A 27,593-nucleotide genomic window follows, 5' to 3' on the forward strand; every position below is an offset into this window, starting at 1 on the left:
TAAATTGCAGCCATCCTGGCTCGGTCTGCAATCCAGTTACCGTTGTCAGGAGGAACATGATACGGTTCTGCAATAATTGCAACGTCGCATTCCGTTTCTGTAGTTGACTGCCACAGCAGTTGTTGTGCCGTATCACAGTGGTTCAGATTGATTTGGGTCACCTCCATTATCTTTTGTCAGTCAACGTGTTTTTATAGACCGGGCATCTTGGATCACCTGTAAAGTGGCCATTTCCGTCCTCCTTGGTACACAGTATACATTTTGGCCCTTTAGTGCAATCTTTCACAAAATGACCAGTCGGGTCATTTTGTGACCCGACCAGAATGACCAGCCGCATTTCCGACACAGCTTAGACCGGAGGGCCGGACAGACCCTTTGCAGTGCCTCGCCTGGTGACCAAAGTTTAGACACTTAAAGCATCTTTTGAGTATTTGGGTAGCTGTCAGTGAGCATACTGACTGGGAGGGACTGGGCCACTGGGAGTTTAACTGCAGCTATCTGGATACCCCCGTATCCTTTTCTCAGTCGTACAGAGAAAGGTACCTCTCCTAGATGTGCTTGTTCTTTCAAGGCAGTTACTAACTCATCTTCCGTGGTGATTTCGTCCAGGTTTCTACACTTGAGTGTCGTTTGTCGGAACATATCTCTCACCTTCACCTGCCACCCAAGGAGTTTTCTACCACCAGCTTATAGGTAGAGCTCTTGACCGAAGGGTCCTTCTTCAACTCAAAAAGCATATCTCCGTTTTGCGAGTACCTAGTTTTCGCCACGTTGTCACCCAGTTCCTTGAGTGCATGGTCATTCCTTCGGTCCTCTTCGCAGGAGTTCAGCGTAGGTGGCTTTGTCCTTTAGTTCCAGCACTAGGGCGTCACCTTTCTTTCTCAGCCTTCGTGGTGGCATCTTTGGCTCCTTCTTTTTCTTGCCAGTGACCGTGTTCCAGTCATCTTTTTCGACTACTCCCTCCTCGGTTTTCTGGATCATAGCCCCTTCGTGAACGTCTTTAAGCTTTTTAAGCCCATTCACTGCCACCTCTTCTGGTGACGTTCTACGCCTTTCCTTCGATAGCGGGTTGTAGCGTCGCGGTGTCTCCTCGCTTTCCGCTCGGTTCACTTCCTTAGCGTTTGCTAACGCTTCTTCAGCCATTTCTACTCTCGTTCGCAGGCTCTGCTGTTCCTTATCAACAGCGTGAATGGCGGATTTTAACCTTATCGCCAGCTACTTGATCTCCTTGTTCACGTAGTGTTTGTCCTTGACAAAACCGTTCGGAGTTCTTCGGCTGTTTTCTTGGCCTCCTCCAGCATCGATTTACCGTACGGCAGCGCTTGTTGAACAGACAGTGCCCAGTACGTGTGTGTGTGTGTGTGTGTGTGTGTGTGTGTGTGTGTGTGTGTGTGTGTGTGTGTGTGTGTGTGTGTGTGTGTGTGTGAGTGTGTGTGTGTGTGTGTGTGTGTGTGTGTGTGTGTGTGTGTGTGTGTGTGTGTGTGTGTGTGTGTGTGTGTGTGTGTGTGTGTGTGTGTGTGTGTGTGTGTGTGTGTGTGTGTGTGTGTGTGTGTGTGTGACGTATGCGTTGTCATATAATATGACAGTGTTAATTGAAAACAAGTGGAATATAATAGGTCTACCTTCTACTTTTGCTATGCTATATGATCAATAGCGATCACTTAACTTTCGAGTTAATATCAATATTGGATAAGTTTGTTTTGTGAATAGGTTGCATTTATTGAAGCTGCAGTCTGTTGCTCAAAGTTATACGAATTCATATTCATTTGTGCCCAAAATGAGAATTTACGAAAGCACCACATTACTCATTGTTTTCGAAATATCGTTTCGAAATGGCGATTTGGTTCGATGGATCAGAATGGTTTTCTTTATTTAGCAGATCAACCTAACTTTTAATTTATTTCGCTCTCCTCTCGTTATTGGAAGGTTAGTGATAACACAGAGAACAGACAATTATGTTCATATAAAATATCACGCAAATGATGTGCAAGCTTTTAAACAAGACGCTAGCGACATCTCTCTTAGGGTGCACCAGTTGAGCGATATTCATGTTGCCAAATTTATTATATATTCTCGTCATAGTCTACATATTCGGAATACTGGCAACTCTTATGTTAGTTACTGTAGCAACCCAGCAACGGTTGTAGCAACGGATCGATTTTGTTTATGTTATTTGTTGAACATGGCTAAACATTGAAAACAGAAACGAAATCGTATTTCAATTTACTGTTATTTTAATAAGTAAGGCAAATATGCATGGTATTTAGTGTTTTCCCGTATTGTATTGTACCATTTCATCATTACATGCAGCAAAACCCCACCGCGGTGGTATAAGCAGTGGACTTTCCTTCTTTGAACCAGAAGTGGACTTTTGAATCTTTGAACACCGAAAAACCTCTACCACTTCATAGAAATTCGCCGGTGGTGGCGCGTTTGCCTTTGATTCATTGATCACGGAGATGGCGGCCGCTAAAATCGTGGCCTGTATGCCAATGGTTCCATCGCTTTTCAAATTCGTAATCAAAATCAAGGATTTAAAAGGAAGTAGTCAAATATTGCTATTTTTGATGAATGTTTACCTTTATTTTAAGTGCGATGAATTGGGTAAACAATACGTTAGTTGCTGTAGCAACTATTAAATGCTTTGGTGAAAATACGACGTAAGCTTTGATATGCGTTAACAGATATTAACAAGAAAAGCCCATTCTGTTAGTGATGTGAGCGCCACGTAACGGGAGCATTACCACTTATTTTCAAAATGGCGGCTGAGCTTTTACACACGTGGCGGGTTTAAGATGAATGTCTGTTCTCTGTGGTGATAAGACTGTTTTCATAGTAGTGATATATTGGTTAAGCCAGATCAAAAAGATATTTCTAGTGTTTGATTCTGCGTTTTAAATTATTACCAGATTTAATAAACAATATGTTTGATGAATATTCTGCGGGTAATACTTACGATGTGTCTGTTTGAATAATGAGATCAACTCCGAACAAAGAAATAAATTCTCTGCCAATACTGATAATACTGACCATTCCTTAAGAAGATTTAATTACCTGCAATTGTTAATTACATTGAAACACAAAACAAAAAAACTGAGTGCTGCATAGGTTTTTGACAGTAAATACATAGTTCATTGTCGATCATGGCCTCCTGCGTTAATGAACTCTGTCAGAAAAACGGAGCCGCCTCGTGGCGAATCATAAAGTGACATCAATGCATATACGTGTGCTACAAGCGACGAACCCGAAGACCCATTCGAAATTGAAAACTTACGCAAAGGAATTTTCGAATACATTTTGCCTAACCGATCTCGGTAATCAGTAAAAACTTTAAAAAACGAATTTCAATTTATTCTCTGTATGCTTCTACAGTTAATAATAGCATTAACAACTTGTTTTTTTTCTTGGTTAAAAATTTAGATTTTTCTTTTTCTCTCACTAATTTTTCCTTCTACGTTTTCCATTTTTTCTAACGTAACAATGGTTACGTGGGCTACATTTTCTACCGAACAGATTAAAAAACAAAATAAAACCAATCGAAATCTACTTGTTTGTTTGCTCGTTTGTTTGTTTGGTCCAAAAGTAAGATGCTTACGCTTGAGCGTGTGGCAGCGCATTTCGAATTCAGTGCTGTTCCACTTGTTCGCAGGGCGTCACGATTTTATTATGTACACATAAAAAGTGGAAGATAAAATAAAAACAGAGAACTAAAATGTTACTAATTAGATAAAATTATCAAAATAATAAAAGGACACATAAAATAGCATTGACGTTCGATTGCTTAACTTCTAGCTCTGCTACAACTCTGCTGGGATAGCAGTTGATTCATTCGTTTCTTTTCATTGTATTAAATATATATTTATATATGAATTTTCTTTTAAAATCATTAATAGCTCTAGTTTGTAAATAATTTAACACGCGCACAGCAACTACTCATTCTCACTCACTGCTCACATCTATTGTTTTTCTTTTATTTCCTTGTTTTTTTTTCGTTAATTACGTTTAGTATCAGTCGAAAATCATACTTAGAAGAGGACTTAACCTAGAAATAGTTAAGCAGTTCAGTTGGGTTGTTAAACTTGTTGTTGCAATTGCTACTTTCTGCTTCTGCCGTTGTGAATAATAATCAGAACCATAACGAAGTAAATACGTATTTACAGAGTTTCGAGCGTCGATTAAGTTGCTATATTCTGCCTTAATAAGTACAATTAGTTTTGCCTGTGTTTCTGGTTGTGTTTCGTTAATCGAGTTTTAAGCGTACTTTCTTGCTATCGGACAGTTCAGAGTAAATAAAACTCTCCTACACAGTAAAAAGTTTAAAACATTTACGCTACACTTCTTGCCACCACGGTTGCGATTGTTGTTGTGCACTTCTAAAAAAAGGACGGATTACTAGAACTAGAATCTACAGTGTTTCGCTTCGAGAGACTTAGCTCTCCGCGGTTAAGTGGGATACTATTAGCTATTTCTGTTCCGATTCTGTGGGATTCAATGATCCAGAACAAGCTGGGGGTTGTCTTTTTCTTCTTTTTCTACTTTTGTTTTTTAGTTTTTTTGTTTTGTTAAATTCAGGAGAGCCAATTCTGCTGCGTAAATATCTATCACATATCGTCGTCGCACCGCCACCGCCACTGCGGAATTTTACACTTCAATACTGTTCAGACTGCCGGAGGACATATTCTCGGCCCGTCCCAGCCGGGCGGCTCGTTTGACCCCGCTGGCGGCCGCTCGGATCGGCATCGGCGATCGGTTGTGCTGCAGCAGTTCGGCACTGGGGCCCCGGCCGACCCGGGGGCTACCGGGAACGGACCCGGAACCGCGGCGACCCCGCCGGATCGAGGAATTGTTTCGGGACGTTCCGAGTACGATACCGACGCCGGCACCGACCGTCGTCGTCACACCGCAGTCTCCTTCGAGCATCATCTTCTGGCTCTGGTCGACCAGTCCGTTGTGCTGCCCGCCGTGCGGTAGATTTCGGACACTTCGCTCCAGCGTTCGACGGTGCGGCATCGACGCCAGCATCAGGTGTTCCTGGCCCGTGGCAACCGCGTTCAGCACCGTCTGATGGTTCTGCAGTTGCTGCTGCTGCTGCGGCTGATGCTGCTGATGGTGCTGCTGGTGAGGTGCATGCGGATGATGATTGTTATTAGTAGTAGGATAAGAGTTGGGCCCATTGGTCATCATTGGATTCAGGGTACCGCCACCGCTGCTACCACCGGAAGAACCTCCACCACTAGCACTAGCACTAGCACTACCACCGGTAAGCGTCGACGTCGGCTGGGGTGGCGGCTTGGTCGGCAGAAAGCGCAGCTCCATCACATTACGATTCTAGAACATTCACGCTGATTTCTAAGCTAGAATACAAATTGGCTCGGTTCGCGAGAATACAGAGAAACGCGACGCTACACACAAACCACAACAAAAAAGAACGACTACGAGAGCTATCTAGAGGCTAGAGTCTACAGTGGGACACTTGGTTTGCTCTGTGTGTGTGTATGTGTGGGGGTGTGTGTGTGTGAGGGGGAGAGTTTTGGACTGAAGGCCGTGGACTAGCGGTGCTCAAAGATATTTTGAAAGATAATAAGTTACAAAGCCAAGAAAATCATAATAATAGTAATAACGAACTGTAAACTAGTAAAAAAGCTAACTAACGATAACGCTACTTTGCACAGAGCAAATGTGTGTGTGTGTGTGTGCGTGTGTGTTCACGTTGGTGCGTGTGTGTTGGTGATGGCAAAAAATAGAGATGTACATATAGAAAACGAAGGAACAGGATTCGATAAGAAAAAGAAACAGAAAAAGAAAAATATTGGAAGTAGGAAAATTACGTATTACTAAACTACGAACTATGTAATAGATTTAGGTGGAGACAGAAAGAAAAAAATCGGTGGTTTGGGAGCTTACGGCTACTACGGCTGCTACTCGAGGACCAGCGATGGCGGTACTTTGCTGAGAATGTTTTTTTTGGGATATTGTTTACTATTTTATATTTGCTATTTTATTTTCATAATAAAGCTAAAGCACTGCGCAGTTTTTTAACAGCATTAATCACACAAGATGAAATGGTTTGTATAAAACGGAATGGAAGAATCAATGTAAGTTTTTGCAATCGTAATGCTTAATTCATTTTCGTGGAATCCCCAAGCTGTTTTTTATATAAATCATAGCTTTAAAACAATTTGCTGATGAGGTTAATATTTGAAAACTTGAAATTCAATTTCCCACGGTCGCTCTCCACACCAATAAATACCTAAGTAGGTAATTAAAAACACTTCGTATGATAACGGCAACCCTGATGATTGTTTACTGACATTGCACAAATTGACCAAAGCTGACTTGGATGCGTAGTGAAAATGCGCAAATATAAATAGTACCAAAGTTGCGTAGCAACCAGCTGCGCTTGGCTACACAAAATGCTTAAACCTTTGGGCCATAAACGAATAAAGGTGGGGCACCCGACCTTTCAGAAGAATGCTTTGGCCTGGAAATACACAGTAGCAATCAATTTCTTATGAATCACAAAAATACCGATCGATTCGGTTGAATACTCCGGCGTGCATGTGAATTTAAAATTTACAATGTAAAAGTCGAAATTGGACTAGAAGTTTCAATGTGAAATTGGACTTGTTGATTTGTAATCAACGTTGAAATTTTACTGAAATTGGAATTCAAATCGTACTTGAAATTAAACTTGATATCAGAGTTTGAATTTGACTTAAAATTGAACTAAGACTTGAATTTGAACTTGAAGTCGCTTCAGACCGGAAATGCACACGAAACTAGACACGAAGTTTTCGTCTTTGTTTCTCACACTCTCAACCTCTTTTCTGGTTCTTTTTTTCCCTCTTCCAGTCTTGTTTTCCTGTTTTTTGTACCGTTTTTTCTCCTTTTCTGTGCCGTTTTCTTGGTTTTCGTTCTTTTTTCTCAATTGTCTTTTATCCGTTCCGTGTTATTCTGTTTCATTGTTCCGTTTTACTTCGTTTCTTGTTGAATTTTTATTATTTTCAGTTATGTTTATCCACATTTTTCACTCGTTTTTTGTTATGTTCTTCCCCGTTTTCCATCTTTTATCTACTTTTTTTCCTTATTTTTCGTCTGTAGTTTTCGTATTTTTCTAACTCTTTACCTCCTTTTCATTTTTCTTCGTCGCCTGCTCCGTTTTTGCTTCTTCTTATGCTCCGTTTTTTCGTCTTGTCTGTTACGTTTATTCGGTTTTTGGCTCCCTTTTTTCCCGTTCCTCTTCGGTTTTCCTTTGTTATCTCCCATTTTCGTCTTTTACTCTTCTGTTTTACCTTTATCTTTAGTCTTTTTTCTTCTAATCTGTTTCATTTTCCCGTTGTTTATTCCATTTTTTCTTTTCTCTACCCGCAGTTGCCTGTTTCTCATTTCCTTTCTCGTTTTTTCACCACTTTGCTGAGTCCTCTGAGTTTTTCTCTGTCCGGTTTCTTTCGTTTTTTCTCGTTTTCGGGCCCGTTTTTTCTATTTTCCAGTCTCGTTTTTTGTCATTTTCGTTTTTCTCGCTTTGCAACTCCTTTTCTATCCTGTTTTTTGCTTTTGGTTTGTTCCGTTTTTCCTCTTATTTTATTCTGCTTTTCCTTCCACATTCGGTTTTTCTTATCCGTTCTATCCCTTTTGTCTTCCGTTTAAATTTTTTTCTCTCAATCAATGTTTCATTTTTTTGCTATTCTCTTTTCTCTATTTCTCTGTTCTTGTGATTTCTTGTTTTCTTTTTTACCTTTTGTCTTATTTTTTTGTCCCGTTTTTTCTCCTTTCCTGTCTAGTTTATTCTCATTGTATGTGTAAATAAAACGAGAAAGAAAATGAGGCTAAACGGGGCAAAAAGCACGGAATGAACTAATATTTTTTGGAACGGCAGTTCTTTACAATTGACGAAGGGACGGCAGAAAAGCAATGAAATTTTAGAGTGAAGGAGAAAGAGCAGAAAGGAATGGGCCGGGGGGGGGGGGTTATTAATAGTTACGCTGCTTAGCAAGTCGTCGGTTGTGACTCCTACCTTTTGTCCAATGCATGGACACGAGGTTGGTCTACAGCCATGAAATGAACGGCGAATAAAAATGCAAAAATATGAACAGAAAAGGAGGAAAACCGGAACCGAAAAAGAAACAATGGGTCAGAAAAAACGAAAAGTCAAAAACGGATTAAACGAGAAAGCAAAAATGGAAACGTGACTGAAGAGGAGAAAAAGCAGGAATTAATAAGAGGAAGAACGGAACAGACGTGAAACTGAAAGTCGGACAGAAAATGACAAAAAATGAGACAGAAAAGGAGAAACAATGGGCCAGAAAGTGAGACGGAAGAAAACGGAATTTCTTTGTTCCGAACATGGACTCAAGAGAAAAGAAAAGTAATCCTTCTGTCTGGTGTTTCCTCTTTTGCTTCTTGTTCTTTCTCTTTTTCTTCTTGAATTTTCTTTCATGCCTCGTTTTCCCTCTTTTTCACCTCCTTGTTCCTTATCTTTTCTGTTTACCGTCCCGTTTTTCGTCCATTTTCTTAGTCCTGATTTTCCTCTGTTCCGTTTTTCATCTGTTTACTGGAGGAGAAAATCCTTTTCAGGCCTATTTTTCCTTATTTCAGTTCTTCTTCGTCCTCGTTTTTTCCCTTTGCATCTCATTTGTCGATTTCGTCTGTAACTTCGAACTTCGAATGTCAAAAGTCAATAGACAAAGCTCGAAAGTTAAAGATCTAAGGTCGAAAGTCAAAGGTCCAAGCTCCAAGTTCGAAAGTTGAAAATCGAAAATCGAAAGTCAATAATTGTCAATAATACAGTTGAAAAGCGAAGGTCGAACGTTTGAACGTCGAACGTCAAAGGTCGGAAGTCGAACGGAGACTGGTGAAATGCAATCTCGAAAACCGAAGGTCGAAAGTCGATGGTCGAAAGTCTAAAGTCGAAGGTCGAAAGTCGGAAGTTGAACGTCGAAGTTCGAAAGTCAAAGGTCGAAACTTGAAAGATCGAAAGTCGAAGGTCAAAGTTCGAAAGTCAAAGCAAGTTACAGGTTTGTTATATCCTAATTTTCCTCCTTTTTTATCAGGTTCTGTTTTACGTTTCCGTTTTTGCCTTTTTATTTTTCGATTTCATTTTTTCTCAATTTTTTTTCTGTCCCGTTTTTTTCTGTTCTCGTTTGTCAATTTTCATACTCACATATTTTCTGCTCTTCTCTTCTTTTTGTTTTCACTTTCCTTCCGTTATTCCATTTTTCAATTTTTCTGTATCATTGTTCCATTTTCGGTTCAGTTTTTCGATGTTTTCTCTCATTTTCCCTGTTCTTTTGCCTTTTTACTTGTCCGGTGTTTCTCTGTGGTGTCTGTAGTGTCTCACTTTCACCCTTTTCTTGAGTTCTGGTTTTCCTCTGTTTCGTTTTTCCGAAGCGGGAAGAACAAACAGAACGAAAGAGAAAAGATGGATAAACGTTAAAGAAAATGAGGATAAATGGGAAAAAGTGGAAAAACGAGATAGAAATGAAGGAACAGAAAAGCAGAAAGCAGCATGAGAATGGAAAAATAAGAACAGAAAAAAAGGAAAAATGAGACAGAGGTTTCCCTCTGGGGAAATAGGAAAAAATAAAAAAATGAAAACGAAGAACAAAAAAGGATTAAAAGAGAAAGAAAAACAAAACGTAACAAAGAAGGAGAAAAACAGGAAATAAAAAGAGGAACAACGAAACAGACGTAAAGTGACAAAAATGAGACAGAAAAACAGAAATAACCAGCCAGAAAGTGAAACAATCTCAATTTTTGAAGCAACACGAAGACACCGTCGCTTTATTGATGTAGAAAGCTTAGCTACGTGACGCTATTATTCCTAACAATATGCAATTCTAATACAGAACTATATTTTTGTTTATTAAAATGGGAAATTCTTTAGAAGTACGAAAACAACGAGAAACTCAAGGTGTAAAATAAAAGTAAAAGTACACGTACAAGTTCAAAATACACAAATAAAGGTGTAAAGGGAAAAGTAAAATGTATAATGTTAAAAATAAAAAAACGAAAGTCGATAGTCAAAAGTCAAAAGTAAAATGTCCTTAGTCCCATGTCCCAAGTCCCAAGTACCAAGTTCCAAGTCCAAAGTTCCAAATCCGAAATCCCAAGTCTCAAATCTCATGTCTCAAGACTCCAGTTTTATGTCTCAAGCCCCAAGTTCTAAATCTCAAGTCCCAAATCCCAAGTACCAAGTCTCAAATCTCCAGCTTTATGTCCTCAATCCCAAGTCTCAAATCCTAAATCCCAAGTCCCAAGTATCAAGTTTCAAGTCTCAAGTCTCAAGTCTCAAGTCTCAAGTCTCAAGTCTCAAGTCCCAAGTCCCAAGTCTCAAGTCCCATTTACAAAGTCTCAAGTCCCAAGTGTCAAATGGCGTGTCTCAAGTCCCAAACCCTAAACCTCAAGTCCCAAATCCAAAATCCCGTTTCTCATATTCCATGTCCCAAGTCTCAAGTTTCAAGCCTCAAGTCCCAGGTCTCAAATCTCAAGTCTATGTCCTCAATCCCAAGTCTCAAGTCCCAAATCCCAAGCCCCAAGTCCTAAATCCTAAATCCTAAATCTCAAGTCCCAAGCCCCAAGCCAAGTCCCAAATGCGAAGTCCCAAGTCTCACGTCCCATTTCTCATATTTCAAGTTCCAAGTCTCAGGTTTCAAGTCCTAAGTCCCAGGTCTCAAATCTCAAGCCCCAAGACCCAGGCCTCAAGTCTCAAGCCCCTAGTCTCAAATCTCAAGTCCCAAGTCCTAAATCCCAAGTCCCAAATCCCAAATCCCAAGTCTCAAGTCTCAAGCCCCAAGTCCCTGGTCTCAAGTCTCAAGTCCTAAATCCCAAGTCCCAAGTCCCAAGTATCAAGTTTCAAGTCTCAAGTCTCAAGTCTCAAGTCTCAAATCTCAAGCCCCATTTCCCAAGTCCCAAGTCTCAAGTCCCAAGTCTCAAGTCCCAAGTGTCAAGTGGCAAGTCTAAAGTCCCAAGCCCCAAGCCTCAAGTCCCAAATCCGAAGTCCCAAGTCTCAAGTCTCAAGTCTCAAATCTCAAGCCCCAAGTCCCAGGTCTCAAGTCTCATGTCTCAAGTCTCAAATTTCAAATCTCCAGTCTCGTGTCTCAAGTTTCAAGTCCAAAATCCTAAATCCTAAGTCTCAAGTCCCAAGCCCCATTTCCTATTTCCCAAGTCCCAAGATCCAAATCCCAAGTCCCAAGTCTCAAGTCCCAAGTCCTAAGAGTCAAGTGGCAAGTCTAAAATCCCATGCCCTAAGCCTCAAATCCTAATTGACAAGACTCAGCTGGCAAGTCTCAAGTCGCAAGTGGCAAGTTTTAAGTCGAAAGTCTCAAAACCAAGCCCAAGTCTCAAGTACCAAGACACAAGCGGCAAGTCTCAAGTCGCAAATCTCAACCCCTAAGTCGAAAGGAACAAGCAGCAAGAAAGAAGGAAGAATATAAAAATAGGAGTGAAAAAATAGCGCAAAAAGGAAAAAAAGTAAAATATAAAAAAGAGCTTTCTTTTTGATAAACCAAGATATTCCTGAATCATACCGCATTTCTAATCCCACGTGACAATTTAGTTTTTTTCACCAACCCTTAAAATGATAATGTTGGCAAAATCGCAATAAAATATCGGAAAACCAATTGCAATTCGTTTGAAATCAGTTGAAAACCTTCCCTGGCTCCAAAAACCCCTACATGAAAATACCCCCTACATAAACATACGGATAGACAGGCAGACAGACAGACAGACAAACAGACAGACAGAAATACATTTTTATAGGTATAGATTGGAATTGAAATAGAATTGGAATTAGATTTGTAATCAAAGTTGTAATTTTACTGAAATTGGAATTAAAATCGTACTTGAAATTGAGCTTGAAATCAGAGTTTAATTTTGTAGTTAAATAAGACTTGAATTTGGACTAATTTGAACTTGAAGCCAATTCAAACTGGACATGAACACGAAGGTTTCATCTTTTTCTCTCACATTTCACCATAAGATCTCGTATTTCCACTTTTTGTCTCGTTTTTTCTTCTTTTTTCTTCTTTTTTGTGCTGTTTTCTTGTTTTTTTTGCTGTTTTTCTTCCATTTTTCCTCTTTTTTGTTTTATTCTTTCCTGTCCGTTTTTTATCTTCCCATTTTTACTTGTTTTCCAGTTTTCGTATTTTTCTAACATTCTACCTCCTTTGCTTTTCATTTTTCGTCATCGCCTGCTCCTTTTTTTATACATCGTTTCATCAAACAAGTTACGTTTATTCTGTTTTCGGCTCCCTTTTTTCCATTCCCTCTCCGGTTTTTCTTTTTTATCTACCGTTTTCGTCTTTTACTCTGCTGTTTTATCTTTTCTGTTAGTCCTTTTTTCTTGTTCTTCTTTTCTTCTTATTCTATCTCATTTTGCCGCTGTTTATCTCATCTTTTTTCTATTATATCCCATTTAACCTCTTTTTCCCGTTTTACTCGCTTCTACTATCGGGTTTCTTTTTGGTCTCGCTTCTTCATTTCTCTTTTGAACTTTCCTGTTTTATGTTTCGTATTCCCTCCCTGTCACGTTTTCTCTCATTTTCTCTTTCGTTTTTCCTTTTTTCTGCGCACTGTTTCCTGTTTATCTTTTCCTATCCCGCTTTTCGCCCTTTTGCTGAGTCCTGACTTTTCTCTGTCTTTTTTCTTCCATTTTTTCTCGTTTTCGGACCTGTTTTTTTGTATTTTCCGGTTTCGTTTTTGTCATTTTCTGCTCAGTTTTGATGTTTTTCTTTTTTAAAGTGCCAATTGTCGTTTCGTTCGCTTTTTAACTCCTTTTATATCCCGTTTTTCGTTTTAGTCTGTTTCGTTTTTCTTTGTAGTTTATCCTGCTTTTTCTTTTTTTCTGTCACTTTCTTTTTGTGTTTTCCGTTTTATCCCTTTTGTCTTCCGGTTTTATATTTATCTCTCCACTTTTTTCTTTTTATGTCGCGTTTTTCTCCATTTTTCTGTTCCTGTGATTTCTCGTTTTCTTTTTCTCCTTTCTTTCCAGTTTATCCAGTTTTTCTTTACGTTTTTTCTTCTTTGCTCCCATTATTTTCCTATTCTCTTCCATTTTTCATCTGTTTCTGTTCAGTATTCTTATTTTTGCCTCATTTTCCCCTTTTTTCTCTCCCGTTTTCATTTACCTCACTTTTTTAGCTTTTTATTTCCATTTATATCCCATATTTTCTCCTCTTCTTTTCCTTTGGCTCTCACTTACCTTTCATTTGTCCTCTTTTTCTCTCGTTTTCCTTTCTTTCTTATCCCGTGTTTCCTGTTGCATTTTTTCAGTTTTGTTTTTAAATGTTTCTTCTAATTTTCCATCTTCTTTTTTCTTTTTTCTGCCCACTGTTTCATTTTCCTTTGTTCCTTTTTTCTTCTCTGTAGTGACCCGTTCACGCTCTTTTATTGAGTTTTGATTTTTCTCTGTTCCGTTTATCTGAAGCGAAAAACGAGGAGCACAACAGAACAGCACGGAAGGGATAAAAGGGGAAAAACCATAAAGGAAACAAAGAAGAAATTTAGGGTAAACGGGACAAAAAAAGGGAAAAACGATATAGAAAAGAAGGAATAGAAAAGGAGAAAGCTTGAAATGAACGGAGTATGAAACGGAAAAAGTGGAAAAACGGGACTGAAAAAGAAAAAAATATAGCATAAAAGTGAAAACGGAAGACAGAAAGGATTAAACGAAAATGAAAAACAGAACGTGACAGATGAGGGGAAAAACAGGAACTGAAATGTTAGAGGAAGAACGGAACGGACGTAAAGTGACAAAAAATGAGACAGAAAAAGTCTTAAGTCCCAAGTCTCAAGTCTCAAGGACCAAATTCCATGCCTAAAGTCCCAAGTACCAAGTGCCAAGTTCCAAGTCTCAAGTGGCAAGTCTTAAGTCTTAAGTGCCAAGTGGCAAGTCTCAAGTCGCAATCACAAGTCTCAAGTCCCAAGTCCTAAGACTCAAGTCTCAATTCCCCAGTCCCAAGTCTCAAGTGGTAAGTCTCAAATCCAAAATCCCAAATCCCAAGTCGCAAGTTCTATGTTCCAAGTTCTAAATCCCAAGTCTCAAGTGGCAAGTCTCAAGTCTTAAGTCTCAAGTCCCAGGTCTTAAGGATCAAATTCCATGTCTAAAGTCCCAAGTACCAAGTGCCAAGTCCCAAGTCTCATGTCCCATTTCCCAAGTCCTAAGTCTCACGTAGCAAATCTTAAGTGCCAAGTCTCAAGTCCCAAGTTACATGTCTCAAGTCCCAAGCCCTAAGACTCTAGTCTCAATTCCCAAGTCCCAAGTCTCAAGCGGCAAGTCTCATATCACAAGTCCCAAGTCCCAAGTCTCAATTCTCAAGTCTCAAGTCTCAAGTCAAAGCAAAGCAAAGCCTAGGTGCTACATTCTATTATCGAAACTTGACCTTCTGTTTTTGTACGACAGACTTCGCAGTCGCCTGTTAAAGTACAGGACATTTCTAGGGCCAGTTGCTACGATCCTGTTGACTCTAACAACCTCTACCAGCCGAGATTCTCAAGTCTCAAGTCCCAAGTCCTATGTTCTAAGTTCCAAATCCCAAGTCTCAAGTAGCAAGGCTCAAGTCATAAGTGCCAAGTGGCATGTCTCAAGTCTCAATTCCCCAGTCCCAAGACCCAAATCCCAAGTCTCAAATCCCAAGTCTCAAATGCCAAGTCTAAGTCCCAAGGACAATTCTCAGGGCAATTCTCAAGTGACAAGTCTAAATTCCCGGACTTAAAAAACAATGAACATGGAAAAAAGGAGCAGAGCAAAAGTAAAAGCAAAAGTAAAAGCAAAAGAAAACGAGAAAGAGAATTTTAACGAAAAACATGAAAAGTCAATTAGAATAGGAAAAAAATGAAAATGGTTGTGGAAAAAGACAAGGTCTGAAGAAGAACAATAAAAAGAAAAGTAAAAATAGGAGTAAGGAAAGAAAAGTTCTTAAAGGAACAGAAGAAAAACAGGAAACGAATAAAGAAAAGAAAAATGTAGTGAAAATATGAAAAAGAAAAGGAAAAGGTAAAATAAGGAAACATATGTGGAATAATAAAATGAAAAGATGAAGAAAAAAAGATCAAAATATTAGAAAAAGGAATGAATAAATTAAAAATAGGAATGTAAAAAACCAATTCGAGCAAGAAAGAGAAGAAATTGGAAGTGGATGAAGATAAGGAAAAGGAGAAGAACAAAACAAGGAAAAGAAAAGCCAGTTATTAGAATATAGGACAATTACGATTGACGAAGTGCAACTATCCTACTAACTCTACTAAAAAAAGAATAAGCACACATAAATGGACAGGAAAAGCAAAAGGAAAAGCAAATCAAAAAGGAAAAAGGAAAACGAAAAAAGAAAGAGAAAAAAAGAAAACAGAAAAAGGAGATGAAAGTATAAAGGAAAGGGATTCAAAAAGAAAATAGAAAAAGAATAAACGAACAGGGAAAAGATTGTTGTTGTTGCTTTTTATTGGCGACACTTTACACTTGAGGTTGCATTCGTGACGAAAAGGGAAAACAGAAAGTGAATTTAAACGAAAAATGGTGAAAAGACAATTAGAACGGGAAAATATGACTACAGAAGTAGAAAATAGAAATAGAAGTAGAAAGAAAAGACGGAAGCGAAAATAGGAGAATGAGAAAAAAGGGAAACAAAAGAGAAAAAATGAAAAGTGAAGGAAAGCGGAAAACCAAAAGGAAAAATGATAGGTAAATGAAAAAGAATTAAAAAGTGGAATGTGAAGAGCCAATTGGAACAGGAACGCTAGATATTAGGAAGTGGAAAAAATAAAACAGAGGAGAACAAGGGAAATAAAGGGGGAAAGGAAATGAAAAGTAACAGAAAAAGGAGAAGAAAATAAAAAAGAAAGGATTATTAAATAGAACGAGATGACGATATAAATAGGAAATAGAAGAAAGAAATATGAAAGGGAAGGTGGAGAACGCAAAGGAGAAGGAGGTAAATAAAAAGGAAACGGAAAAAGGCAGAGAAAAAACGAATGAAAAAGAAAAGAAAAGGCAAAAGAAAAAAAAACGAGTAATAGTGTAGCGACTCGGCCCACTACTCAACCCAACGTTGAAATCTCGCTTGGGTCCGGAAGACTAGCCGTCTCAGGCAAAAAAATACAAAATATTTTCCAGAACCCGCGGCTCCATTTGCCAAGAACGCAAGTGTAGCTAAATAAAACACAATTAAAGGCAGCTTATTCAAACTGTCTCTTCCGCGTGCTCTGCTTAGGCATTTAGTGGGCTGGCCTCGTAGCTCCAGCGAGAGCGCGCAGCTTTAGTGAAGAGAGTGTGAGCGATATGCTCCATTCAATCTAGCTTTGCTCATCAATTTACTTACTACCACATGTGGGTCGCATATTGAACGAGTTTATGTTAAAAGAGAGCGATCGAGGCACTCAGACGCGGTGGCGTCTAATGTGACATTAGTTAAAGTAGGGCGATAAGATGTTCTCATGGAGAAATCGATTAGGGCTAACAAGCAGGTGGAGAAACTCCACCTCCACCTTAACTCTTTTAAAAAACTATGACTGGTAAAATATGGCTGGTCAATACAAGAACAGGAAATATTCCTAAAACTGTTTTATCACTGTTCTAAATAAACCGATAAAATCTAAAATTGATTCTTCCATTCCAACGTTGATGATAGGTACGCTGTGTGTGCGATAAAAACTAAACAAAAGACATCCACAATCGCTTGTCCCCGGAGTGGGTTTGGTGGATCAATCGGAACCCTACCGGGGCGGGGGGCGGGGTGGTTGTGTTAGTTAGTTTCAACTATTATAGTCAGCTAGCTGTGTGTGTTTTTTTATTAGTAACAACAGGAAACGATTTAACGGGCGAGCAAAAGGCTACTTTCCTTAACAAACGTTAACGCGTTAACTTCAAATACTGTTGTGTGTTACATCTAATTGCTTTTTTTTTTGTTCGAAAAAACTTGCTTCGGCCGCAATTGGACCGCTTTCGTGAACCCATAGTTCAACCAACGCTTTTGTTTTTTGTTTTTTTTTTTTGGTTTAGCATAGAGGCATCTGAACACAGGGAATTCCAAAAACGATCAAATTAAAGTAAAAGTCAAAAAAGGGTTAGTCGAGTTTGGCTTAAGCCTAGATCTGCTTCTTGTTTTTTTTGGTGCAGCAAGCAAGCACTCTAACAATTTGGTAGCTAAGAGGGCCAGCCTACCTTATCGCCATCCTGCGCCAGCGGGTTTGGGGTTATGTTCATCCGGGCACTGATGCCGTTTCGGCTTTTGTGATGATGCGAACGGGGACCGCCGTTGCTTACCGAGCCCGGGAAGCCATTTTGTTCCACCTGGATGTGGGATTTGGCGTCGGATTCGTCTGAAAATTAAAAAAAAAAGTTTAAAGCGTTCTTTTAGAACGCTGAAATGGACTAACCTCCACCGGGACTGCGTTTCTTTTTACACGCCACGCAGCAACAACAGAGTATAATGATTCCGCCAAGAACCACGACGAATCCACCGACTCCCATGTAGATGTAGTTGGGCACCTCTCCCGTGCCGTTATCCGCCTCGGAAGCCGCAACCACGGACGGGACGATGGGTGGCGGGGTTGGCGGTTTCAGTGTTTTGCCGGTTAGGATCGCACTGAAATCGGACGCCGCTGCCGCCGTGAACGATTGCAGCTTGAACTCGTAGGCCGTTCCCGGTTCGAGATGGTCGATTTTGAAGTGCCGCGCGGTCGGAGTATCCACCGTGGCTTTCGAGTACTCGCCCGCCGTCGTAGCGGGCCGATAGTACGCGTAGAAGCCGTCGATCGGATGGGGCAGATGCTGCGGGAACTGCCAGTGCAGAACGATACCGTGCTGCGAAACGGGTTCGATTCGGGTCAACGTTGGCGCTAGCAAATGGTTTTTGGTGAGCCCCAGCTGGGAACCACGCTGCAGATGGAACTTTCCGGATGCGGCACCTTCCTTGTTGTCGTTGTTGGAGTACACCGCCACGATCCGGAAGCGGTAGAAGTGGTCGGACTTTAGATTGTTCACCTCATACGATCGAGTGTACGGCGGAATGTCTTCGTTTTCCGTCATCCACTGCGTTCGGGCGATGTTTTTCGATGGGTCACCCAGCATACGGTACTGGACTTTGAAGAACTGAATCGGCAGCCCGTCGCTGGACGGAACCGACCAGCGCACCATAACCGATTCGTCCGACAGTCGTGTGATGTTCGGTCGAGAAGGAGGAATCATAATCACTGTTGAAACGAGACAAAACACTATCAACTTAGTAGGCTGTTTGAACAAGAGTGCTAGATGACAGTCGCAGAAAAATGCCACCGAAAAAGGGAAAAAAGTCAAAAAAATCGAAAAAGGCTGGTAAATCGAAAAAACGTAAGAAAACTCCGGTTGGTAAGAATCTGATCTTTTGTGACGACAAACACTTCAACCCGGAACTGGCCGTCATCAGCGTTGAGCACAGTCTGGACTGTCCGATCTACATGGAGATGGCGGAAAAAATATTCGCCGAAATCTGTTCGGCATTTCCGGAGCATAAATTCAAGTTGATTCGCAATGATTTTGACCGGCAACCGGCAAGGGAAGGTTCATTTGAACTTTCCCTCGCCAGGAACTGCCGCTCGGCAGCTGAAATTCTTTGGAGTGGACTGGAGCGAGGACCTCCACGTCGGGAGAAGTTTCCCACCGACCTAACCTCAATCTGCGCGCAAATTGAGTGTGTAATTAGACCAACCGACAAAAATAAACCAATCCTTTCGGTGCTTTACTTACGGTGTTTGTGTTTCTTTCCGCCCTTCTGCCGTTTGCCACCGTGCTCGTTGCCAAACTTCGACCCGGACGGGACCGAACCGAGCGGGGGTGCTCCGGCGCCGCCGGGTATCTGTTTGGGGTTCACCTGCAGCAGATTGCTCTCGCTAACCTCGCCAACCTCGTTGCGGGCAAAGCACTGCACAATTCCGGCGTGTTTTTTCTCCACCGATTTTATGAACAGCTTAGAGCCGTTCGCCTTTATCAGTCGATCCCACTTGGTGGGATCACCGTTGATCATCCAGTAGATTTCCGGCGTTGGCGAACCGCGGGCGACGCATTCCAGCTCCAGACTTTCGCTTTCGTTCGTTAAAGTCGGCCGTGGTGGTTCGATGATTTTTGGGGCTTCCAGAACGGTTAGTTTGATTGTGTGCAACAGAGCTGGTTCGACACCGTTGTCCAACCGGCACAGGTATTCTCCTTGATCTTCTGGAACAACGTTGCTGATCTGTAGTCCGTAGGGAAGTACCTGCGAGCGATCACTGATGGGAAAAGCATCTCGACGGCTCCAGGATGGTTGAGGGATTGGGTTTGCCACTCCGGTACACTCGAGCAGCACCGTGGAACCGGGCGTGGTGGACACGTTCTGTGGCTTGTAGATCGCCCTCGGGGACGATCGAGGGGTGTATTCTACCAGGATTGTGGTTTTCTGGGGCAGTTTGATCTCGTTGCCGGTTATAGAGTTTACGGCTGAACACCGGTAGGTTCCCGAGTCTTGAGGCGTGAGCTGCGACAGGATCAGTCCTCCGTTTGGCAGTTGCGGCGTACTGGCGGAGATCGCTACCTCGTCTCTGTGGAAGGACAAAAATTAAGTAGAGGGCTCAAGCTGTGAAACAATAAACTTACTTATAGTAACTCCAAACTGCTGGAGGATTCGAGAGTACGTCCCCGCACTTGATGATAATACTATTTCCTGGTGAGATTTTCAAATGTTGCTGCTGGATCGGCGACAATACCCGTCTCATCATGGTCGGAACACGATCGGTTCGACCGCTGTGGACGTCGCTAATACTAGTGCTACCGCGCAACGGTCCGTAGCTGGTCGGATAGCTAGCACTACCGCTAGTAATACTATTGGAATCCAGACTAATCGATGCCAGCGTTAGCCGGGCGGGCAGTGAAGCAATTGCCGATGCTCCGAACCACGCTACGCACTGGTACTCGCCGATTGTCTTCACATTGACGTAGACGTGCAATTTCGAGTTTCCCTCGACCGTTGTCACGTTGTGATTCTGGCGGATAAAAAGCATACATAAATTAGAACCAAGTCAGGCACAGACAAAAAGTTAAACTTACATTCTTATCTAGATAAGTGTAGTCCTCTCGGCTACCCTGACTGTATTGGTTGCGAAACCGCCACTCCAGCCGTTCGGGAATCAGGTTCAGTTCGCATTCGAAAAGAACTTCGTCACCGGCCGGTGCAACCGTGGATTCCGGCGATCGTATCATGTACACTCCTAGGCTTTTTGTAGTGCCAGCTGCGGAGGATGAGGAGGAGGAGGAGGAACCACCGCTCACGGATGCAGACGCTGCCGCCGTCGATAAGGACGCGCCAGCGGACAGCGGCGAAGAATGATGTGAAGAATGTGGCATTGCATGCACCAGCAGAGGCCAACTTAACACTAGCGTTATGAGCAAGGAACAATAGCCAGCCGGACAGTGGCTTGCTATTCGACTTTGTTGTCGTTGGCAGTTGGATCTCCGGTTCGGTTTACTTGCCCCGGCTGCCGGCTGCCAGCAGCTGGCAAGTTCCACTTGGTGGTGCGACATCACGCCTTCGACTGAGGCCAAATCACGTAGACGACGATCGATGCTGGGGGCGTTTGCGATCATCTTGAAGCATAATCTGCAAGAAAGCGAGTGGGAAAGTGGAGAATTAATGATTAGAATGAACAAACAATCCGACAAAAATTCCATGAATTCCAGTTCATGAACTGAAACACACAGGGCACGCGAGCAAATGTGCAAGTGAATGTGATTTCTTACACGCAAATCCTTTTTACTGCGATCGTTTTACAATATAATATATGCCACTTGATTTACTGCAGAGCAGCGATCGTCTTCGATTTCCCCTTCCCCTTTGGGGGAAGGAGTTGATCATCAGAACAAAAAAAAACGAGTTACCTATAAATAAGTCAACTAACCAGCGGTGGTGTGAGGTATCCGCGGTGGCGCAAAGGACGAAACAAAAGAAGCAACGTGAAATTGGATTTCATACCAATGCAATGCAATGTCACCAAAGTACACGCGAGCCTTTGCCGTAGCCTCTTTTCGATCGAGAGAAGGTTATTCCTATCGAATCAGTCAGTCAGTGCTCGTGCAATCACTGAAATTTTTTCCTTAGTTACCCTTTGATTACCAATAGGGCAAGGTGTCCACGCTCAGTGAACCAGTTTTACGGTAAGTATTGAGATTTTAATCGAAACGAATCGACTCGGCCTGTTTTGTCGGATTCTCAAACAGTCCAGGCGAGCTGAATAACCGGTGTATATTTTTATCTTTTGAATTGAATAAAAATGTTTCAAAAACATGTGTACTTTTTAGTGAATACTAAATTACGGCATGATTTGTCAATTTCTTTGTTGTATTGTAAACTTTAATTGAATAGTACTGATGTATTTGACAAGACAATGTTCAAGGTGACCTTTTTTAAAAATCATACACGCGGATACACATACTACTTAATGGTTCAAAATGGCAATAATTAGTGTAAGTGGCAAGAAAACAAATCTATGTTGAAGGACTGTAGCAGGTATCAGCATTCGTGGCTCGAGCAGCACGTTCTTCACAATCGTCTGTAGCAACTCTGTGCAGTCAACTTTGGCGCTTCAGAGATCAGCTGTAAAGGAAATTTTGGTTGCATTATGACGAAGGTTTAGCAGTTCAAGGCCGATTAGGTTACAGCAAAATTCATATCTTGGAAGATCGTTCCAGGGTAGATTACGTAAAGGCACGAAAACAGCACTTAGTTGCATTAAGGACCGTTTTGTTAGTACAGCATCAATTTGCAAAAACATTGGAATATAAAAGAAAGAATTTAAAGAAAACTTTTTCACGATTAATAGTGGAATTCAATCGTGGAAAAGTTTTCTTCCATTTCGATAAATACGGTCCAAGATGGCTTCCTTGTGGAATACCAGATGTAACTGCGGAGGATGATGATGTATGAGTACCAATTTTGACAGACTTTGAGCGGCCAGTTGAAGTATTGCCACACTAATCAAGTCGATGATGTTTGATCAATGAATGTCGCCATTTGATGTTTGATTTTATCAAAATCCGTTGATAAATTAGTGTGAATTGCGTCATTTTGTAGGCGATTATGTAACGATCGAGCGATAAACCAAACGACGTGTAAGAAATTTCACCTGTGTCGCATTTGTCACGGTAAACATGGTAGGAAGCCGTGTCGGTCAATAATGGTACGCTATGGGGATAATGGATGTGTTGCGAAACACATCCGAATCATCGAGACGCTTGCTTTCCTAGATGAAGCATCATCCATTCCGCTTTTGGAAAAGGGTATTGCCGATGCACTGCACCTTCAAGGAACTGGAAAGCGCTTCCGTCTGGCATGGACAGGCAACATTAACAAACAAGAAAGCATTTTTTTCTGTTTTTTGTTGGTCTTTGACTCTGTCGCGGTTTAACGTAAATCTTTTTTTTTAAGTGGTGGAGTGTTTGGTGAGGAAGAATAGCAGACTGGATGATACTGCGAAACTTCGATGTGGGGCTAAAAACATATTGCGAAGCTCTATTGCTGAGTGGGACTCTGACCCACACTCTCTCGGTCCACCGGCCGACGGTAATTAGTTCCATTTTGCGCAGACCTTGGCAAGATGTCCATTTTGCCCTTTTATCCCCAAAAATAATGACAAAAACTAATTAAACAGCATAAAAACTTATTTGTCGCTCGTGAAATGAACTCAAATGACTTCCGAATGTTGTCAAAATATCAGAAGAATCAAATCCCATCCATTCCATACTGCCCAAAATGCAAGAATAGTCCATTTGCTTCGTTAGCTTCGTAACACATTCTTTGAATGGTGGCACGAAGCTATATTCGCCCAGAAGATCGTAGGGCCCTCGTGTTGCTTCAACAGAGCAAGCAGATACTTCTGTAGACACTCCTTGAGGCAGATCTGCCCGTTTTCAGTCCCGGTAGTCACGAACGGCGCACTTCGTTTGCAACATGAACCAATCGCATTATTTCCTCCCGGACATCAAACTTGTGCTGGCCAGTGAAGAACAGTAGCCCCGGAAGTCCGCCTTGACGTAAGTCTCATCCATGAAGCGACAATGAAGCTTCGTCAGCATCTGGGTGTGTACAGTTTCCGGGCCCGTGGTCTTCGCACCGTATTTTGCCGTTCGTCACGATTTGGAGTCTTCTGCACTTTGTACGTATGCAGTCTCTCCCGTTCCTTGGCTCGCTGAACGAAAGACTTGGACAGATTCAACTTTTTGGCCACATCCCTGACCGAAGCATTGGGATTCCGCTTAAACGCTTTCACAACACGTTTGCGATCCTTATCATTAATAGAACATCCATTCTGAATGCATTTTTCTTTCCGTTCGATGAGTTTCGTAGTAACGTTTAATCACACGACTCACAGTTTAGTGCACGATTCCAAGTTGTTTTCTGATGTCTCGATAAAATGATAGTTGAGGATTTTCCAGGTGCTTGCGCAAAATCAATTCCTGGCGTTCCTTTTCGGGTGTCGCCATTTTTCCCAATTTTCGAAAAACTGACAACGATAAAAATACAGTGTAAACAATACACTCTAAACTACTTCTACTCAGCGTTTCTTCCGTGGTTTAATTTGATGTGGGACACCCTTAGGCATAATGGACGATAGGTATAATGGACGTTGGACATATTTTACAAGATTTCGCTTTGCTATGAACACTTGAGTCAATCATCGCTGCGTCATAATACAATGAGAACCGGGGCCGCCCGTTTAACATACATTCATTTGGCATAATTCTGCTTGGCATAACGTCGTTTGCCGTAGAAACATCAGCATAAACTTAAGAGACAGTTTGCCAGAAAAAACATTTGGCATAACGAACTTTTGGTGTAATTTCGCGAAAAATGTTTTATGACTTTTCATAGACGATCCAGGTAGAGACGGGCGCAGGCCACAAGTGTTGCCGGTGACCCACCGTTGGAAGTGCCGGCCACTTAGAGTTCTGAATTGAGAGACTGGCCATGTCACTGAAAAACTCGCACACGGAGAAAAATGTGGCTAGTTTAAAACAACCATAAATTTGGTTGAAGCCCAAACTAAATTTTTGATTACGTTAACATAGGAATTTGTTTAAATTAAATTCACTAATCTATTTGAAAGAAATGACTTTTCCACATTATTTCAACTTTATTAATTCACATTGTTTCAAATTAAGTATCAGTTGATCCAAACTAAAAGTTTTCTTTTTCCAACCATAATCTTGTTTATTTCAACCAAAATTTAGGTTGCAAAATGCAGTTATTTTACCTGGATTCAAATTGAGGTATTAGTTAGAATTAACCTAAACCGTTGGTACAAATAAACTAAATTTATGGTTACGCAAATACCAACCTTAAAAATAGTTCAAAACAAACTTGTTCTTAGTTTGCGTTTACAAATGTGGCTAGTTTAAAACAACCATAAATTTGATTGCAGCCAAACTAAAGTTTTGATTACGTTAACATCGAAATTTGTTTGCATTAAATCCACAAATCTAGTTGAAAGTAACGACTTTTACACATTATTTCAACTGGATTAACTCGCATTGTTTCAAATTAAATATCAGTTGACCCAAGCTAAAAGTTTATTTATTTTCAACCATAAACATGTTTATTCCAACCAAAATTTAAATTGCGGTGATGCCATTATTTTTTGCCGTGTAGGTCGTCGCGTCGCTAGCGTTTTCGCGGTCTGTTCGTCGTCACATCACAAGAGGAAAACTGAAACAATAAACCTCTTGTGGGAAATATGGTTGGTCCTAGGTCGTGTATGAATACTCGGAGGTAGGTTCCGAAATAAGTAACATTCATTAAAGATTATTCAATCCGTTTTGTCACGTTTTCTTACATGATTTGCCATAGGACTTTTCGGTGTCGTGCAGATGGATGTATATTCCGTCATGGAACGATATGATCGCGTCTTCATCAATACTCACCGCTGGAATCCTGGTGTTCCTGCGACTTTATCCTATATGCCGTCATCGATAGAAAATCCCAGCGCTCTTTGTAGTCCACATCCGGACTGGAGCGTCTTCACCACTCCCCACAATCGTATTCTGGGTATCCGGACTGTAGCAAGTTGGTTTCATTGTACTGAATTGATGTCGATAAATGCGATCGGCTGTGGGTTCTGGACGCCGGAGTTATCGACACACTAACAATTCTGCAGCAAATTTGTACTCTCAAAGTGCTTGACCTTCGACCTCCACACCGACAAGGTGCTGTTGACGTACGTTCTGCTACCGGATCAAGTCAGGCAGGACTCGTTGGATATGAATCTGATGGTGAACATTCAGGATGGTCAGTGTCAGCCTTTGCCTAAGTGGCCGACGCGTCGCGTTTCGGCATCATCGTTTTTAGTTTGTGTGAGTTCAATAGCCAGAGTATTAGCAACTATTCATACAATTTCAAAATCCTTTCACCAGCAATTGAACTATTTGGACTTGAACTTCCATTGATCGGATGGAATATTTGGGATTTCCCTTTCGCCAGTTCATCCTGATGGTTATCGTATGTTTTTTTTTTATCATCCGATGTCTAGTTTTACGGCGTTCGAAGTCCCAGCGCCGGTACTAGAAAAAGAAACAATCTGGCGAGACTTTGGCCTGGTAAAACATTTAAACTGAACGGAAGCAGAGACAAGGGTGGTCATTCGTCTACTTTCGAGGTGGCAAAAATGACAATTCAGTTTCAGTTTATCTCTTTGGTCCAGCAGAGCGGCGTTAATTGATGGGATCTGGCGAAATCGTAACAATCTGGCTGTTGAGAAGAACCCGTACAAGCTGACGTACCCGAATGATTTCAAGGTGGACCGGAAGCCGAAGCAGTCGATTTGGGTCATCAGCGACAGTGGCTGACATAAATTTAAAACTAGTGATAATTTATAACTTTTTATTTTCATGAAATTGTCTCGTCTTCCGAAAATACAGTTATAAGGTACACCGTAGTAATCGACCTGCGACATTCGGTTTTATTCTTGTTCTGTGTGTCGCAATTAAGTCGGAAGCGGTGAGGTGTAATCGCACAGCGATGCGCTATATAGCACACAATTTGCGACATACAGAACAACAATAAAACCGAATGCCGTTGGTAGACTGTCGGTTTTGAACTGCAACGGCAATGCGTATGTATGTTTAAAACCGCAAAAATTGTTTCAATAAATTTCTTGGTTGTTGCAAACAACATTTTTGGTTACATTTAACGTTCATTTTAGGTTTATTTCAAAAGACTATTAGTTTGTTTCAAACGTTTCAATGTTTGCCTTTAAAGATTTAATCAGTTTGTTTTTAACTAAAATTTGTTTAGATCAAACTATAAAGTTTAATTGATATTACCTAAAAGATATCGACTGTCAAAACCAAACAACCAAGATTCTGGTTATTTCAAGCAAATATTTGTTGAATTGAAGTTAATTCCTAAAGCAAAAACAACCTAATATTTTAGTTAATTTCAAGCATCGCGGTTTGTCAAAGTAACCAAGTATATATTTACGCAAATTTCAAAGTGAAAAGCTGGTTGAAGCAACCTAAAATATGGTTGTTTTTGCCATACATTTTTCTCCGTGCATCATTAAACCAACGACACTCACTGATTACGTGAAACGTGTGTCGCTGGTTTAATGATAACAAGTTCTCGCGAGTTACTGAATTGCCACGACCTGTCTCTCAATTCAGAACTCTACGGCCACTGCGCGGGCAGCCCCCCTGCAGAAATATACTATATGGGTCATTCCACGGGAAATTTACAGTCAAAATTTTTTTTCTCTTCGGAACATTTTTTTTACGTTCTTTGTTCGAAAAAAATCGACACGTATTTTTGTATTTCGATGTTACTGTTGGAATTCGCAAGATATGATTTTTTAAAGTATTGTAATTCTGAAAAATTATTATTTTTTAAATGCTGATTGTAAACATAGTTTGTAATATCAAAAAATGACTTTCTACCAGATGTGTTCACTATTCCACAAGCTTTAAAAATTGGTATACCATACCTCCTCTCGATTGTTTTTCAATAGTTAAATAGTGCATTTTTATAAACAATTGCAATTTTTTCAAAGTTGGAACTTTTTTTTCTCGATTTTTTTTATTTCAAAATATTTGTTGATCTTTCTCGAAGAAGCATGCAAAATTTGGAAATGGAGAAATGAAAACTCTGGAAGTTATGAGTTTTTATGTCTCAATGCATGTATTAATGCGAAACGAGCGGTTATGCTCAATCGATGTTCTAACCCACGGGCAGCTTCATAACGAGGCCGCCTTTGATGCTATTTCGTGTACCGTGTCGTTGAAGCGCGCGCCTTCGTCCGCTCGTTTGCATTAACGTGCGCGCTTCGATATAAAAATTCATAGCTTCTAGAGTTTTCATTTCTCCATTTCCAAATTTTGCATGCTTCTTCAGGAAAGATCAACAAATATATTAAAATTAAAAAAATCGAGAAAAAAAAGTTCCAACTTTGAAAAAATTGCAATTGTTTATAAAAATGCACTATTTAACTATTGAAAAACAATCGAGAGGAGGTATGGTATACCAATTTTTAAAGCTTGTGGAATAGTGAACACATCTGGTAGAAAGTCATTTTTTGATATTACAAACTATGTTTACAATCAGCATTTA

At 40.8% G+C, this 27,593-nt stretch overlaps 1 protein-coding gene across 1 annotated transcript in view; it reads right to left on the reverse strand.

Moving 5' to 3' along the window:
* Nucleotides 1-3,880: 3,880 nt before the first annotated feature.
* LOC128741837 (interference hedgehog-like) overlaps nucleotides 3,881-27,593 on the reverse strand; it is a 202,971-nt gene continuing 179,258 nt past the window's right edge. The window contains exons 4-9 of the mRNA XM_053837922.1: nucleotides 20,051-20,600; nucleotides 19,601-19,986; nucleotides 18,719-19,545; nucleotides 17,371-18,186; nucleotides 17,156-17,313; nucleotides 3,881-5,328 (exon numbers count right to left, since the gene is read on the reverse strand). Coding sequence (XP_053693897.1) covers nucleotides 4,642-5,328; nucleotides 17,156-17,313; nucleotides 17,371-18,186; nucleotides 18,719-19,545; nucleotides 19,601-19,986; nucleotides 20,051-20,587 — 3,411 coding nt within the window. The 5' untranslated portion in view covers nucleotides 20,588-20,600 and the 3' untranslated portion in view covers nucleotides 3,881-4,641. The remainder of the gene's footprint in view (nucleotides 5,329-17,155; nucleotides 17,314-17,370; nucleotides 18,187-18,718; nucleotides 19,546-19,600; nucleotides 19,987-20,050; nucleotides 20,601-27,593) is intronic.

This window comes from Sabethes cyaneus, chromosome 3, assembly GCF_943734655.1.
Source record: "Sabethes cyaneus chromosome 3, idSabCyanKW18_F2, whole genome shotgun sequence".
Classification (NCBI taxonomy): Eukaryota; Metazoa; Arthropoda; class Insecta; order Diptera; family Culicidae; genus Sabethes; species Sabethes cyaneus.